This window comes from Eriocheir sinensis, chromosome 12 (genome assembly GCF_024679095.1).
Source record: "Eriocheir sinensis breed Jianghai 21 chromosome 12, ASM2467909v1, whole genome shotgun sequence".
NCBI lineage: Eukaryota > Metazoa > Arthropoda > Malacostraca > Decapoda > Varunidae > Eriocheir > Eriocheir sinensis.
The window spans coordinates 7,267,796-7,285,154 of record NC_066520.1 but is presented as its reverse complement, the minus strand read 5'-3'; the positions used below and the strand labels follow the sequence as shown (position 1 = coordinate 7,285,154).

General features: G+C 35.8%; 1 protein-coding gene across 5 annotated transcripts in view; it reads left to right on the top strand.

The window, feature by feature from the left end:
- LOC126997343 (uncharacterized) overlaps window positions 1–17,359 on the top strand; it is a 118,649-nt gene that overhangs the window by 28,941 nt on the left and 72,349 nt on the right. For 3 of the 5 annotated variants that reach the window (XM_050858390.1, XM_050858388.1, XM_050858392.1), the window contains exons 6-15: window positions 1,249–1,473; window positions 3,087–3,207; window positions 7,728–7,808; window positions 8,283–8,895; window positions 9,169–9,312; window positions 13,606–13,744; window positions 13,910–14,024; window positions 14,329–14,453; window positions 15,047–15,382; window positions 17,160–17,226. In XM_050858390.1, coding sequence (XP_050714347.1) covers window positions 1,249–1,473; window positions 3,087–3,207; window positions 7,728–7,808; window positions 8,283–8,895; window positions 9,169–9,312; window positions 13,606–13,744; window positions 13,910–14,024; window positions 14,329–14,453; window positions 15,047–15,382; window positions 17,160–17,226 — 1,966 coding nt within the window. The remainder of the gene's footprint in view (window positions 1–1,248; window positions 1,474–3,086; window positions 3,208–7,727; window positions 7,809–8,282; window positions 8,896–9,168; window positions 9,313–13,605; window positions 13,745–13,909; window positions 14,025–14,328; window positions 14,454–15,046; window positions 15,383–17,159; window positions 17,227–17,359) is intronic. The other 2 variants (XM_050858389.1, XM_050858391.1) reach the window with 2 other exon arrangements.

Below are 17,359 nucleotides of genomic sequence, written 5' to 3'. Positions count from 1 at the left end.
CTAGTACATAACTTGAGATCTATAGAAAGTACTGGTTTCACAGTTCACTGAGTGGCCACATGTGGCACTGCCTGTATAGCCAATACGGTTCATTTGTCGAATGTAACCAAATGATTGTTCAATTAACAGTAGATATTTTAAATCTATCAATTAAATGAATAGGGCAGTGCAAGTTCAGTGGTTTTACAATACACCTGTCCCCCCTTTTTCATCGGGGTTAGGGGAAACAAACCACTGCAAAAGAGAATCTCCGCAAATGTTTGTGTCCCCCCCCTGAAAAAAGCCACTAGACCCACGAAGAAAACAAAACAAAAAAAACAACACAATTAAATAATTATCATAGACAACTTTATCAAGTAAATACTATTTTTGTATCTTGATATCTTAGAAAATAGTTACTAATAAGTCAAAGAATCTGGATACCAATTTTTTGTGGTACTGTAGGGCCAAACCATCACTTCGACAACCCTAATACTGCCCTTGACACTGACCTTGAGCATACGAGACATGGTCATTTTCAGACACTTATTTCTGGGAATAAAAGCATGCCTTATATGCTATAATTTTGGGGAATAAAAGTATTCTTTCTGTGCTATCACATAGAGTAATTTGCAAAAAATGTCAAATGGAAATGCCAATATTGTCTCATGCATTCCAACAATGAACCAGAACTAATGACATGCAGCATGCACGCTTTATTGCACCAACTTATGTAAGTGCAAATTTTTTTCACTGAATTTATTTCTAGAATTATATTTTCACTCCTAATATATCCTCAGGCAATTCTTGACAAGCATTTCAACCATACATTTAAGGTTCCACTATACCTTAAGGCATTTAATTGAACACAAAAATACAAAAATGGTCAGGGGAAGAAGGGAACATAAGCCCTTACTTTATTATAACCGAACCAATTGCACACAGTTTCCGTTATTACCACCCTGTCTGCTGTTAAAAGAACTGATGCTATTGAAAGTTAAATAGAGGGAAGAGATGTTTTACTCATGTGAGCCCATTGTACACACCCCTTCATGTCTAAATGCCTGTCTTATATTAGCATGCTTTAAGCATGGATAAGGCCCTGTTTTGTTATGTTTTGAGAGAAACAAAAAAGGAAAATTCCAAGCCCCATTCTCCCCTTGTATCACAGAAGTACAAATAACAAGAAAACTATATTTTATGGAAAATTGTATTGTATTTTTTTTTTTAGATTTTCTCATCATTAATGAAAAATGTAATGATTCACAGGGGCTGAAACAGAAGCAACAGGAACGACGATTAAGGAAAATTTCTCTCGCAACAGTATTTAAATGTTGCGTGAGTGGCTGTTTTTATAACAGTATCAACAAAACAGATCTTATTCAGCATATCATTCAAAATCATGGACCTTATAAGTGCATTGCTTCTGGCTGCCAGTTTGTTACCAAATCCAGAGACCTTTATCACATGCATCTGGTGAAATTACATCCAAAGGTAGGTACATGAGATTTCTTTTTCCACCTTTTTTTGTATTTATGACAAAAGTAGAGCCAAAATTTTGAAAGTGTTGAAATAATTCGAAAATAAATAATTTTGATTTGCATCATTAATGCTGCAGTTAAGTTTTCATAGAAAGAACTTATAACTAGAATACCCAGGAGAAAATATTTGAAGATCCACTCAGTGGCATGCGCTGTTTCAAATATCTAGTAGTTTTGCTCTGCCTGAAGGAAGAATTGACATTTTCTTGTATTATATTGTTGTTATTATATATATATATATATATATATATATATATATATATATATATATATATATATATATATATATATATATATATATATATATATATATATATATATATATATATATATATATATTTAGTTATTTATTGTATTTACTTATTTTATTTTATTATGTTTGGCCAATAACACTGATAGGCTTTCTTGGTGGGGCCTGGTGGTTTGCCTGAGCCCATTGTGGCACAGGCAAGTGTTTATAGTGGCACTATCTTTCTTGGCTCTTGCTGCTCCCTCGAGCTCATCTTTGATCCTCTTTCCGAGAGAATCTAGAGTCCGGGTTGATTGATGGTCTTCTGGACAGCATGTGGGTAGTCTTAGGCCACTCAGTGAAAACTGAAAAATTGCCCGCTTGTTTTTCCCAGCGGGCGGGATGCAAACATGCGTCTTCTTGAATGCCACACCAGTATGCTGACCACTCAGTCACTGCCTCCCAAAATTATTATTATTATTATTATTATTATTATTATTATTATTATTATTATTATTATTATCATTATTATTATAGCAGTTTCATAAGCACTGATTCAGATGTTTAATGATGAAGGATCGTATTATACTGACTGATAAGTTTAAAATTTTCTTGATATAGTAATATTTACAGTGAAGTTTGATATTATCAAAATGCTTCTATAGAAAAAAATGACGAAGCTCTTTACTAAGAACTTTTTATTGCCATGTTAATAGCCAACCTGGCCTCCACTTATCTGGTGACAACACCTTAGAACATCTTGCTAATTGTATGCCAGCATAAATGAACTAGGGTGCACCACCTCACCCATTTGTAACCTGGATACCATTGGCTGCTTGACACAATTGATTGGCTATTGAACATTACACAGTGTCATTGTGACTACGTTGTGATTGTTGCCAGTGTCAGGGTCTATGCAAAGGGGTGAATGAATGTGTGACAAGGTCATCTCAGTGGACAGATTAGCCTTCTTTAACTACTTGGTTTCTTCATCATGCTTATGTTTCATATAGAGTTGCTGAAGCTTATGCACAGTATTGTGGAGAAGGTGATTGTTTCATATGATCAAAATGCTTCTAAAGAGAAAATTGATGGAGCTCTCTACAAAGGACTCTTTATTGCCATGTTGATAGCCAACCTGGCCTCCGGTCATATCTAGTGACAACACCTTTGCACATTTATTTCTTGCAATTAATCTCATTGATACCATCTTTTTTTAGAATTCTAGAATTCCAGAGAAAAATAGACATTACTCTTCAAGTATTTCAAAGTGAATATGCTATGCTTAGTAATGTGTCTTTTGCTTACTTACCCCCTGCTTTTTTCTTTTTTTTCAGTTAAATTTTTTGGTGTGTCCATTTCACTGCAAGAATGTATTCATACACTTCGTAGAACTCATAGACCACTTGACGGCCTGCCACTCACAGCAGTTTAAGGACCAAGATCAGCCAGATGAAGGTAAGAACAGATAGTATGTATAGATTATTCCTATACAGTATATATATATATATATATATATATATATATATATATATATATATATATATATATATATATATATATATATATATATATATATATATATATATATATATATATATATATATATATATATATTGAGGAATGAGTAATGAAAGTGTGTACGAGCATTTTGGAATGTGTCACAGGGGTGAAGGGAAGAAGTGTGGAGTGGTGGAAGAAGTGAAGCGACAGACTTTAAAGTGGTTTGGCCACATGGAGCGAATGGAGGAGAGTAAGATGACCAGAAGGGTGTATGTGAGTGAGATAGAGGGAGGGAATGCTAGAGGACGACCTCCAGTGAAATGGAGGGATAGGGTGCAAGAGTACGTTAGGGAAAGGGGGGAAAGATCTTTGATAAACTTTGAGCAGGCAAGGAGGGAGTGTCTGGATAGAGAAAGTTGGAAGCTCTTCTGCCGTGGCCATCCCCTGGTGGGAGCTCCAAGGAGCTCCTAGGACCAATAGCAGTCGTCCCTGAGTGAGCTGCTGGCCAATAGGAAAGCATGACGTCACAGTCTAACCGTGACGTCACTCAGGAGCAACCTAACGTCCATTGCCCCGCCTCCCTCCTCTCTCCCCTCCCTCTCTGCCTCCTCCTCTCTCCTCCTCCTCCCTCCTCCCTCCCTCCTCCCTCCTCCTCTCTGCCTCCCTCCCTCCTCTCTGCCCTCCTCCCTCCTCTGCCTCCTCCCTCCCTCCCTCCTCTGCCTTCCTCCTCCTCTCCCCCCTCCTCTCTGCCTCCCTCCTCCCTCCTGCCTTCCCTCCTCTCTCCCTTCCCCCTCCCTCTCTGCCTCCCTCCTCCCTCCTCTCTGCCTCCCTCCCTCCCTCCTCTCTGCCTCCTCCTCCTCTCCTCCCTCCTCCCCCTCCTGCCTCCTCCCTCCCTCCTCTCTGCCTTCCCCCCTCCTCTCTGCTTTCCCCCCTCCTCTCTGCCTCCCTCCCTCCTCTCTGCCTTCCTATTTAGCGTCAATGCATTCGCGTATACGCGAAACTGGGGCCGCGTATAAGCGGGGGGGGGGGGTCACAATTAGTTGACCGCGAATACGCAAAACCGTATAAGCGGGGGGGTGGGGTCACAATTAGTTGACCGCGAATACGCAAAACCGCGATGGGTGAGACCGCGAACGGCGGGGGGTGACTGTATATATATATACACACACACACACACAGTGGAACCTCTGGTCACGAAAGATTCTCATCACAAACAAATCAGTACACGAACAAATTTTCCAAACAAAAAATGTCTCAGGTGATGAATATTGTCTCGAGCTACGAACACTTTAGCCGGCAACATCGAGGGGTGACAAGCCAGGAGTATTGGTAGGAGACCGCGTGAGTTGCTGTGTAGCTTTCACTAAATACACAATATGGAGAGGGACTCCCCTTCCAGACAATAACATCTCTTCCCTTTTCCTTCCTGAAAATGTATAACAAACACCATAATATGTGGAAGGGCACTGTGGAATTTGCATGGCGCACTTCATACTTTTCTTATTTTACAAGCTTTACAGCACCTGCTGCCTCATTGTCACCACCACATCTTGCCAACACTCCAGTCAGTCAGAAACAAAACAGAAGAAAACAGAAACAAGCAATGAAAATGCAAAATAGCACAATAACTTGTGAAAGGGCACTGTGGAATCCACATGGCATGCCTCATACAGTAATACCCATAGCTGGGCATTATCGTGATAAGTTATCACGATACTTTATCGCTGATAAAATCGGGTTATCGACCATCCGCTACTTATTTAAATATATATCGGTATCTTCGTTACTTTTGTAACCAAACTTGCGATAATCACTACTTTTTTCCGCCTCTCAGAAAAAAACCCCGTTGTCTCCTCCCTACTGCGCGTGCGTGGCCCGGTGTTGTATGAAAAATCTTCGGTGTTTGAAATATCTTCGCTGAAGAGATTTCATACTTAGATCATCAACATTAAAACACTAGGTTATTTTTTTATGTTAGACTCAAAAATCAATATATCAAAGAGAAAAATCATTTAACTTTGCCCCCAAAATGATTATTCACTGCCTCAAATTTGATATTCCATATTCGTTTGTGAGCATGCCATGGTATTGAAGGCACCCGGTGTTGTATTATTTGGTGTCCCATCGTCAAAAGCTGGCGCTTTTGTTTACAAACACTGGTCTCTCGTGAACTACGCATGTTTAGACCAGTAAGCGTAGCCCTGTACAGTCTCACAAAGCTCTTTAACACATTAATTAAAAGTAGTTGCTGGAAGGCTGAATGAGATATACAGTACCACCATCCTCGCTGTTTCTAGAACGACACTCTGTACATATAAATACAACTCGTACAGAGTGTCGTTCTAGAAACAGCAGGGATAGTGGCAGTGGTACTGTATGTCTGATTCAGCCTTCCAACAACTCTTAATTACGGTTAAAAAGTTTTGTGAGACTGTATAGGTCTACGCTTGCTGGTCTGAGCATGCGCAGTTCACGAGAGACCAGTGTTTGTAAAAAAAAGCACCAGCTTTTGACGGTGGAGACGCCAAATAACACAACATCGGTTCAGGCGTTTCTAGTATTACCGTCCATATGTACGTGTCAACGTGTGGTTTTCAGGTTTTGTAAGTTTTCTAAAATACAGATAATGAAAATTTGAATTCATCTATGTTTTTTATTTGAAATATCTATATAGTATCGTTTTCGCCTATCAGACTTATCGCTAGCTAGTATCAGAATTGTGGATTAATATCGATTATCGGTTATCAGCTATATTTGTGTTTCCAATTAACGAATATCGGTTATCACCAATAAGGTTTTTCATTATCAGTTATCGGTTATCGGGAATAAGGTTTTCTGTTATTGTGCCCAGCTATGGTAATACCTGGGGTTACGGTGCCTTAGTTAACAAGCATTTTTATATACGAGCAAAACAAAATCACTAAAAATGCCTTGGTTTATGAGTGGTGATTTAGTGTAAAAGCATCCTGTTTGTACAACTCGAAGACGTGAGTGTGGGCTCCCTTTGTTCGCCGCAAGCCGAGAGTGCTCAGAGTGGAATACAATGGGAATGGGGTCTCAAGCTGGTGTCACACTGTGCCTTTTTCCTGCAACCACATTGAAGGAAAACAACTCCAACTTTTCTGGGTGTGCGTCACACACAGCCACAGTTGGCCCATATCCACAACGTAAACACACCAGTTGCCCTGTATCCACATGGCGTCGTTTGTAAAAGTAAGAGCTGTTGTAGCTTGTATTGCTGTTACTCAAATTATGGACTTGTTGCTATAGTTAAATGGAAGGAAGAAGCGATTGTATGTACAATCATGGCTTCAAAGATGGGAGGACAGGAGTGTTTACGCAAACCAAGAACTCGCTCTCAGTTGGGCATACAGGCAACTGCAGTTTCTCCTAGCTCCAAGGGTTGGAGGAAAACACCCAGTGTGACACCGCCTTCAGTCCACGATGTACACTCACAGAAGTAGCCCCCGCGCATTTGTGCTCTATTATGCGATCTTTGTCTTATCAGCACTATATTATTACTATATTATTCGTATATTATACTATATTATTTATATTGTTTATATTTTTATTATGATGCTATATTATTTATATTATTTATCATTGTTATTTGTTAGTAAAATTACTTTTATTCAGTATAAAACAACATGTAAAATGAATTTTATATTAATATTTTAGGGGATATGGGATACTTTAGTGGGATTCCCATTCATTTAAATGGGGAAATTCGTTTTGGTACGAGTTTTTTGATTTGCAAGCAAAAATTCGGAAGAAATTAAACTCGCAAACCGAGGTATAACTGTACTTTTGTTTGTTTACAAACAATGCCGCCGGCGCCACCTCACCATTACCACCACACCACGCTGACACTCCAGTCATTCAGACAAAACAAGGCAGAAAATACGGAAACAGGTGATGAAAATGTAGATGGGCACTGTGAAAAGCACATGGTGCACCTCACACTTTCCTTTATATACCTGCCCCGCTGCCCTCAACACCTCACTGCCACAACCTCATCCTCGCCAACTCGGTGGCAATCATTCCAAGATTTTGTATGCTATTATGTCCGGCTTACATCATATACAGTATATGTATATATGTGTATATAATTCCATTATAGACATTGAGATGCATTTCTGTGTGCTCCCCAAAAGTTCATCCATTTCAAGATCCAAGACTCAAAATGAAAGAAAATACTTGAACAACTTAAAATCATACAAACTTGTATATATATATATATATATATATATATATATATATATATATATATATATATATATATATATATATATATATATATATATATATATATATATATATATATATATATATATATATATATATATTTATTTATATATGCTTTAATGGTTGTCAAGATTGCAATTTTCAATGTTACAAATATTTATTTATTTATTATTATTATTTTTTTTTTTTTTTTATTTATTTAATTATTTATTATTATTATTTTTTTTCAGATTCTGAAATTCCAGGCTTCTTGAAAATTGAAAGTGTGAGCACTCTAGATCCTGCTGCAGCCTCTCAGATGTTTGGTGATGGTAAGTATTTCTTGCATATATCAGTGTTTTCTCATTTCAAAATCATTCACATGTCAGAAGTAAAGATTTTATTTTATATTATCATTTGCATACATACATAACCATGCTCACTTGAGATAAGAACTAAACTGAACTATGTATGCTGTAATATCTGAATGTTTTGCTTCTCCAACCTAACTCATGTTCTATTCATGTAGATATGGGGGTTTACTGTCCATTTTGTAAATAGCTTCATTTAATTCAATGGCATTGCCTCATTTCCATTTTCATTTATCTTTGAAATTTGCACAAAATCAGTAAATTTTGGAGAGTATATTACATTCAGTGCTGTGTTATCTGATTTTACCAACTGCCCTTATTCATCCTGAGATAAGACAGGGATAAGTTTAATCATTGAACATTAGTACACTATCCCTTCCGTATCTTTCACTACTAAGGTTTTTTTTTTTTTTTTTTTTTTTTATGTACCTGCAGCAAATTATTTTTTCCCAGATTATGCATCCACTTCAGGAGAATCAACTTCTCTCCTCATCCAATCACCGACCAAATCACCAAGAAGTAGTCCTCAGGGAACAGCTGTGGCAAGTCCTCAAAAAATAACTCTTAGTAGTCCTCAAGGAACAACTATAACTACTCCTCAAGGGACACCTATATGTAGTCCACAAGGAATAACTATAAGTATTCCTCCAAGAATAACCAAATCACCTGATACATCACAATTGTTTACAACTGTTGTAAGTCCAACTTCGTCTGAAAGAATTGTTACAGTCACAAGTCCTACTCCAGCACAAAGCATTGCATCTGCTAATTCAACTGGATTAAGCTTCCTGCCTGTATCCACCACAACAAGAGCCACAACAACAACAACAACTGTGGCAGATTCCCTTACATCTACTACAGCTACAAGTAAGAAAAGTGAGGGAATTGAAAGCAGTCTATTACTCACATCTGAGAAAGCCAGTCAGCCTTCTATTGTGACAATTGATGAAGAGGAGGGCCGTGAACAAAAAGAACATCCACCACCACCTGGAATGGCCACATTACCCAAGAGCCCACCAACAGTTCCTGTTCAGTTTATATTCCAAATGTAAGTTGCATTGCTCTTCTTTTTGAGATTATTTTATTTGGCTGTCATTGATTCATCAAGGTTACTGCTTTACTCAAATTATCCAAATTTACCCATTTTAAAGCCTTTGGCGATAATGACAGTAGGGTGGGGGGGCTATGGTCTCACTTTCCTTCTACTGCCATGTGTCGAAACAGAGTTTCCCATCCAAGCTCCCTACTTTATTCTTGTATTGCATACCACATGCATACATATCCCATGAAATGTCAACTTTCATATTTTTTCTCATTACAGATATCAAACAGCACATGTTTTCAAAACATTAATCACAAAACTTGCTCCTGAAGTTTTTAAGTGTATGCATAATGGCTGTGTTTTTGCTGAAGATGATGCTGAGGCATTTATAAATCACATCACAGAACATGGGTGTGAGTACAGGTATGTAGTCAATTAGAGTATAATTTGGAATATTGTAGATTTTTTTTGTCTCGTGAATTTCTATATCTTGTTATCAGTAGAATTCAAAGGGTTTCATGTGTAGTTCTAATTTAAAACTAAGCAAAAAAATTGGCTATGAGAAGATAACCCTTTCACTACTTTCCTGAAAAAGACCTCCCCCTAAATAGAAATTTTGCCAGTTTTGGGCTGTCTCCTTTGTTTAAAAAAAAAAGGGGGGGGGGGGGGGACATTTCTGGCTGAACAGGTGACTGTTTGGAGCTGAGTATGTGTATGTGTGTATGTACCTTGTTGTAGTATGCAGAGTCGATCTACACTCATAGGGTCATGTCTTCGAATCTCTATTGTCCAGTTTTTCCCAGAATTGCTACAGGCTCTGTGCCTTCTAGTCATACCAAGTATGTATATTTTAATGTGGGAAACTACCTTTTTGTGTCACTGCCATGTTCCCTTTCTCATTTTTTCTAGTCTCCTCTTTAAATTCATGATGTCACATTCCCTTTTCGATAATTGATCTTTGTTATCTGATTCCTCTAAGTCATTCATGAGTTTATATATTGTAATTTGGTCTCCACTCTCTTCTTCCAGCTTTATCAGCTGTATTACTTTCAAACTTTCTTCATAAGTTAGATCTTCCAGCTCTACCATTTTAGTGGCTATTCTGTGTATCCTGTCCAGTTTCTTCATGTTTCTTCTTTTGAGGCATCCATACAGCTTCTGCATATTCCAGTTTTGGCATAATCATTTTGGTTATTATTTTTTTCATCTTATCTTTGTCAAGATAGTGAAATGCCATTTTTATTTTCCATAGCATATGCATATAATATGATATATCTTCATATGATTCTCTGATGATGAATCAACTGGATCACTACTCCCAGGTCTTTCTGCACTTTTACTCTTCCAATTATACCATTTCCCATTTTATAGGTGTATTTTGGTCTCACTTCACTTTTCCCCATTCTAGGACATGGCATTTTTTGCATTAAATTCCATTTTCTATGATTTCCTCCATTCATATATTTTTGTAATGTCTTTTTTGCAAATTCTTGCAGTCCTTATGTTTTTTTGTTTTTTTTTCCTTACTAATTGTGCATCATCTGCAAACAAGCTCATATAACTTAATCCTTCTAGTATGTCATTTGATAAATTAGAAACATTTGTTGCCTACACTTAAACCTGTGGCACACCACTAGCCACTTTATAATCTTTCATGTGGTACTTCATCAAAGGCCTTTTTAGGTCCAAATATATGCAGTCTTCCCATCCATCCCTCTCATGAGTTATTTCTATCACTAGAGTAGAAACTTATCAAATTAGTAACTCGTAATCCTTCCCTTCTGAAACAAAATTGTCTTATGTTAATTATTTCTTTTTCTAAATATTCCATCCATTGATTCTTGATTATCTTTTAATAGATTATACTTATGATTCTTGTCAAAGAAACTGGTCTATAATTTAGTGGTTCTTCTTTACTTCCACTTTTATAAAATGGAATTTTATCATGTTTTTTTTTTTTTTTTTTTTTTTTTTTTTTTATTCCTTTGTGACTCACTTTTTATAGTGAACAGTCAATTATATCATATATTGGTTCAATCAGCTGTTAGCTATACTCCATTAAGATTATGGCCTGATACCGTGTCTGAACTTATTGTCTTTCCTCCAGGCTTCTCATCATCTCTTGTATCTCTTCTCTACTCATTAGTTTCCCCCTGTCTCTGTTCTGTTTTCTCTTTGTGAATTTCTGGAATCTGATTCTTTTGTAAACATGAAATTTTTATATAGTATATCACCAATTTCTTTTGATTCTTCGTATATTATGATATTCACCTTTAACCCTTTTCCTGCAATCTAATTTAAAATTAATTAACACCTCAGTGTGGAGCATTTTTGGAAAAAAAATATGGCCCTCAATAAATAAAACTTTTCTTCCTGAACACAAATATATAAATATTGTAATGCTACAACATTTCTTACCTAAGTAATCAGCATCTTACAGAGTAAGCTTTTTGCAATACTGCGCTGCCTGACGAAAGATGCTGATGACAGATATGCCAGATGCTTCGGGTAGCACAATGTCTTCACTTTCACTAGGATCATGTTCATGAACCTCAGCCTCTTGCTTTAATCCACTCGTGCTAGCAACAACGTCTCCACCACCAGCACCTTCACCGGCCACATTACTCGATGTACCGCTCTCTACCTCTACATGAGTTTCTGCTACATTTTCATCCAAAACATCACATTCAGTATCATCGTCACCACCAGCAAACTCTTTGTTATCAGAATCAACTTCTATATTATCTAATAAAGTGACATACTAATCACATTAGTCCTCAGCTGAGTGAGCAATCTGCCGTGCCTCAGCGCGAAAGTGTCGTACATCCCTACTCGACATTATAAGGGCTACTGACTACAATTCAAACAAAATATGATTTATGTTTGGAAGCACTGCAGCAGATGCCACATAACGATTTCCACCTAATTTCCGCGTGAAAGAATTGGCGCGTTACTTTGAAATTATCCTGGCCCATATGTGGGACACTCGCAGGCAACGGCACCAAAGTCTGTGTTTCATATATGGGACACTCACAGGGAAAGGGGATGAATATGATAAAATAATCACATACCAATTTATTCTCGTGCATCTGGCAACCTCTCCCCGGCCCACCATGGCTTTCCTGCCTCCCACCCAAATGAATTGGTGCCTGAGGGAACACTGATTACAGTGCGATCTTCCTTCATAAGCTCTTGCTAAGGCATTAGAGCCTTTCATGGACATCATGTCAAAGTGGAAACAGCATGTGGATAAGAACCGCCAAATGACAGCTTATGCAAGAGTAAATGCAAATAACAGCTACGCGCCAGCACTTGCAAATTTAGGTTCAAGCACCTTGCCACCACAAGATCCAACACCACAACCACCAAACCAACCGTTGCATTTAAAAGTATGGTTAAAATGCATGAAAGTGAAGTATGTCAGAGTGAAATTTGCCACCCAAGTGACAGTAATAGAATATAATTTTGTCCATGACAGGTGTCATCTACTTACAAGCATGTTCAGAACAAACATCAGTATAGAAAAGGGTTGAAACACAGAAAAAGAAGAAGTGCCACTCCAACCAAAGGCAAAAAGAGAAGAAAAGTAGATGACACTGTAAGCAATGAGTATAAACCAGGCGAGTTTTGAAGATCAAACCTGGCAACAATGAATTACTTGGCGTTACACAATACCCTCGCTTTAGAGCAATTAATACCTTTGAAAAGGGGAACCAGAAGTCACATCATTTGATAAATGCATTGATATGTGATTAATGAATGCTAAGGAATCATATGATAACAGGTCTGGGATATTATAACAGTTTTTGACTGCCGTTTCCTCAAAATTAGGGGTAAGAGTACATAAAATGCATCTCCTACTCTAGTTTTTGCACGATTACCATAAGAATTTAGGGTTAGGAGCTAGACGTTATAGAACAACGTTATTAAAAAAAATTACCAGTATCATTATTCTTTTTGCATAATACAGTACAAATAAGTCCGGACTGCAGATTTTCTCATGATATTTTTTTTGATACTAAATAATAAAAAATAACCATCTTTTTTACTAACTTTGTTTGGAAAGTTATAAAATATTTTGTGTGCAAAGGACAAAAAAATTGGTGCAAAAATGGCAGAGTAGATAAACTTCACATATTTTCAAATAATGTGGAAGAAATTATAAAAAAAGAAAAAAATCACAATTCATTCTATTTTTGGATATGATGATTGGGGTACTAACATAGTATATCGAAATGGAGACCCTTGGGCTATCGATAAAAAGAGGCAGATCCTTCCCTTTCCAACTTTTGTGAATATGAAAGTTGAAGGAAATTGCAGTTGAGCTTGTTTCTGAATGAATTAATCATATTGCACTGGATCACTGAAAGTGGGAGTTTATTCCTTTCTTTTGCTACAACACTGGTGAAGGAGAATTTGGTGCAGTCTGAATTTATTTGTTTACTCTTTAGTTTTGTGCTATTATTTCTCATTCAACATCTCATCGATCAAAAACAATTTGGATTTGTCCACATTCGTAAAACCATTGAGTATTCTGAAACATTCAAAGAGAGAGAGAGAGAGAGATTGTTCCTCTTTGATTTCCTCTCACCACGCTCATGATTATAGAAATGTGTATTTTTAATAACTCTTAAAAAGTGCATTGGTAAAAGTATAAACCTAAAATTTCCTGTAGTCATGTGTAATCTATTAATTTATTTTTCCCCCCTTGATTAGATGCTGCTACTGTCTTGTGCTGATGGCTACTCCTGAGCATTTAGTGCAGCATGTCATCACAGAACACAGTCATTGTCAGTTTCAGTGCAAATACTGCCTTTATCGAGCCTTTACCAAGATCTACATGGGAGTGCATTTGGTATGACTTTTCATTTGTTTTTTTACGTGGGAAATATATCTTTTATCATGCAAAATTGTTTTTATTTTAATTAAGTTATACTCCATGAAAGTCAGACATCATGTTTTTTGGAATATTTATACATGAATGGTTGTATAATTATTGTGTGTAATTATGTGATTTCAGAAAAATTTTCATCCACGTGATGAACCTCGCTACATAAAAGTAGAGACAATTCAGTCTCACCCTCCTCCAAACCCTCCAATCGACCAGTTTGTAAGGCCTTACAAGTGCACTTACCGTAAGTTACGTCTTTTACTTGAGTTTGCTTAAATAGCTCTATGGAATTGTGTTTACAACAGCTGCTGCTCCACCATAAAAAAAAAACAATTAATTCCTCTATTATGCATCTATACACTGTTTCTTATTGAAATACAGTATAATACATTAATTGTAGATTGAAAGAAATTGCTCTAATTTGAAGTTGTCATAAATTTAAGTAATCATTTTGAATTATAATTTTAATAGGTTAATATAATATCAGCATCCAACCATATACCCACTTGCTCTGTACACTATTATCTATTTTCTTTATTTTCTTACAGAGGACTGCCAGTATCGCACTGTGGATGCTGAAGCTTTCAAAACACATGTAAACAGTCATGGAAGCTTTGTTATCTTGAGTTGTGATTTCTGCCACAAACATCTTCATGTCATTCCTCTCATTGATGTGAGTTATTTAGTATACAGGATATTACATTTTACAGGATATTATAAGGATAAAGCAAAGTTTAATTTACCTTTTTGTGAATAGAATATTTTAGAATTTTCATTTTCTCTAATGATGCTTATTAAAAATGACAAATTAAAAATGACCTGACAGGTTTCATCACTTTGTTTTAATTTTGCATTCATGTATCTTTTCATAATGATATGTCACCTCACAACTATCTTTTATATGTCACGTATAGAAAATTATGTCTAATCATACCTTGAAAAGCTTATTGTCATAATTTTGTTAAAAGTTGTATTGTATAATATATATATATATATATATATATATATATATATATATATATATATATATATATATATATATATATATATATATATATATATATATATATATATATATATATATATATATATATATATATATATATATATATATATATATATATATATATATATATATATATATAAATATATATATATATATATATATATCTATATATATATATATATATATATATATATATTATATATATTTATATTTATAGTATTTATTTAAGGAACACTCCATTTATTCATTTATTTGTACAGCACATGCGGGAACATCAGATGAACGAATACCAGTGCCCATACTGCTTGCACGGGGATGCTGAGAAAGAGAGACTTCTGAGTCACCTTTTGAACTGTCACTCAGGGCGCCCAGGGAAAGTATTACTGCGCAAGCAAATAACTTCATCTGTTAGCAGTGCAGCTCCTTGTCCTGAGATGTTGTCACCCCTGCCTCAACAACCTCCTCCCTCCTCCTCTGCCATCACTGAGAATGATTCAAATTGTGATGGTTTGAACTTTTCAAAGGATTCAGTAGATGACAAACCTGATGAAGAGATTAAACCTGTTTCTCAAGCAAATATGAAGAGCCTGCCAAAGGTATTTATTAGTCTGCAGTTGAAAAAAATGTTTGGTGTTATAATATATATATATATATATATATATATATATATATATATATATATATATATATATATATATATATATATATATATATATATATATATATATATATATATATATATATATATATATATATATATATATATATATATATATATATATATTATTTTTATTTCTTATTTTTTCCAGCTCCTGTAGAATTAAAGGGTCAGGACAGTTTAAGCACATACAAATAATTATGTAGTAAACTTTCATTTAATAACCAAAAGAAACTTAATTTATGAACATATGGTTTTGATTTTTTTCTAAACATTACAACACAGTAGACCCTCCCTTTAGCACGTTTCTCTTTAAGGATTTTCTTATTACGCAAGACCTAAGTTCAGGACACATTTTCCATATAATGCGCAGGTGCATAGATGTTATTAAAAATTTTAATGTCATGTATAATAGTCATAGGGAGATGATCGAATGGTATATTGTTGCCTAGAATTGGCCAGAGTTGAAGTCTCAGCAGAAGTTCTACTTTAGAGATAGAGGTGTTAGCTGCAGTGCCATCATAATAAAGGAGAGGTAGGATAAATGTAGCTGTAAAATTGTTAACATATATCTTACTAGGTACCAAAAGCCTTGGGAAGAAGTATGTTTTGAAAGACTTTGACATTCTTTATTGATGAAAGAACTTCATGCTAAGCTGAAGAAGAGATTTGGGTTGATTTTGTGCAGAAATATAAAAGATGTGATTTTTAGGTGTTAGAAAGCTCATAATCGTTATGTGAGCTGCCTCGCTATCATTGAGACAATATGAATGTGTGATTGAACCTGCGTAATTTGGGTAGAGAGAGTGCATGGAATGTGTGTCTCCATCACAGAGACAATAACCTCAATGGTATCTGGACACGTAAGGGTTTTCAACTTGGAAATAGTAGTTATTCTGTGTGAAATCAGAAAAATACTTCCTCAGCTGCATCACAATGCCAGAAGCACTGCATCATTTGATGGATCCAGAAGCTGCTCATGACTCAAGGGACAAAATTCAGAAATTTGGTTGTGATTGAATGAGCCCAGTAGAATAAGCTGAAGAGTCAGAGTTTTGGAAGAGGTTGGAATGTTGGTTGTCTCATGGAAGTCACTGATATATGTAGGGTGCTGACCCAACTGTTTTAGATCATTAGGAAAAGCAATGTTGTAGGTTTGTCACCAGGGTGGGAACTGGAGAAGGATGAAATCCAAAGCATGTGACAGACAAAGGTCTCCTAAGCTAGAGATTTCAGCAAAAGCAGAGTGGGTCAAGATGAAACCCTCATAGGAATTCATATACCCAATGAATTTTACATGGCAAGTTAGGTGAGATACACAACACATATTTTGTGATAGTGAAAGTTGTTATCTGCAGATGGTGGAAAATAATTTATATTTCTAGTTGTGAATATGACAACAATTAAAATCACTATATACATAGACATAGCATCCAGCTTTGAATTGACATTTACAACAGAAAAAGTAGGAGGGAACTAAATAGAGGTTAGAAAGATGAGTGTAATATTTTTTTCCAACTGGAAGTTATACTTTTTGCCCAGATAAATAGTAATTGTTTTAGTTATATTAAGAATATGATTGATTATCTGACAGTAAATCATATTTATAGTTGTAGTCTTTTTTTGTTGTCAGTAAAATATTTTGGTGACAAAAAAAATGATTTTTTCATAAACATGGTTAGAGTGGTAATCTTAAATATATTTCATGTTTACAGGTGGGTCCTGGCCCTGGAAGAAGAAGACCGTCTAGAAACTCTAGCACTGAACTAGATAATGCTAAAGGTAATAATACTGCAGAGTAGTTTCCCTAAATAAGTAGGTAAGATGACACGAAGATGATGTGAATGGTCTTTCTATTTACCTAGTTGTAATTTTACAGGGCCTGGGCTTACGCTCATGTGGTCCTGTCTCCATA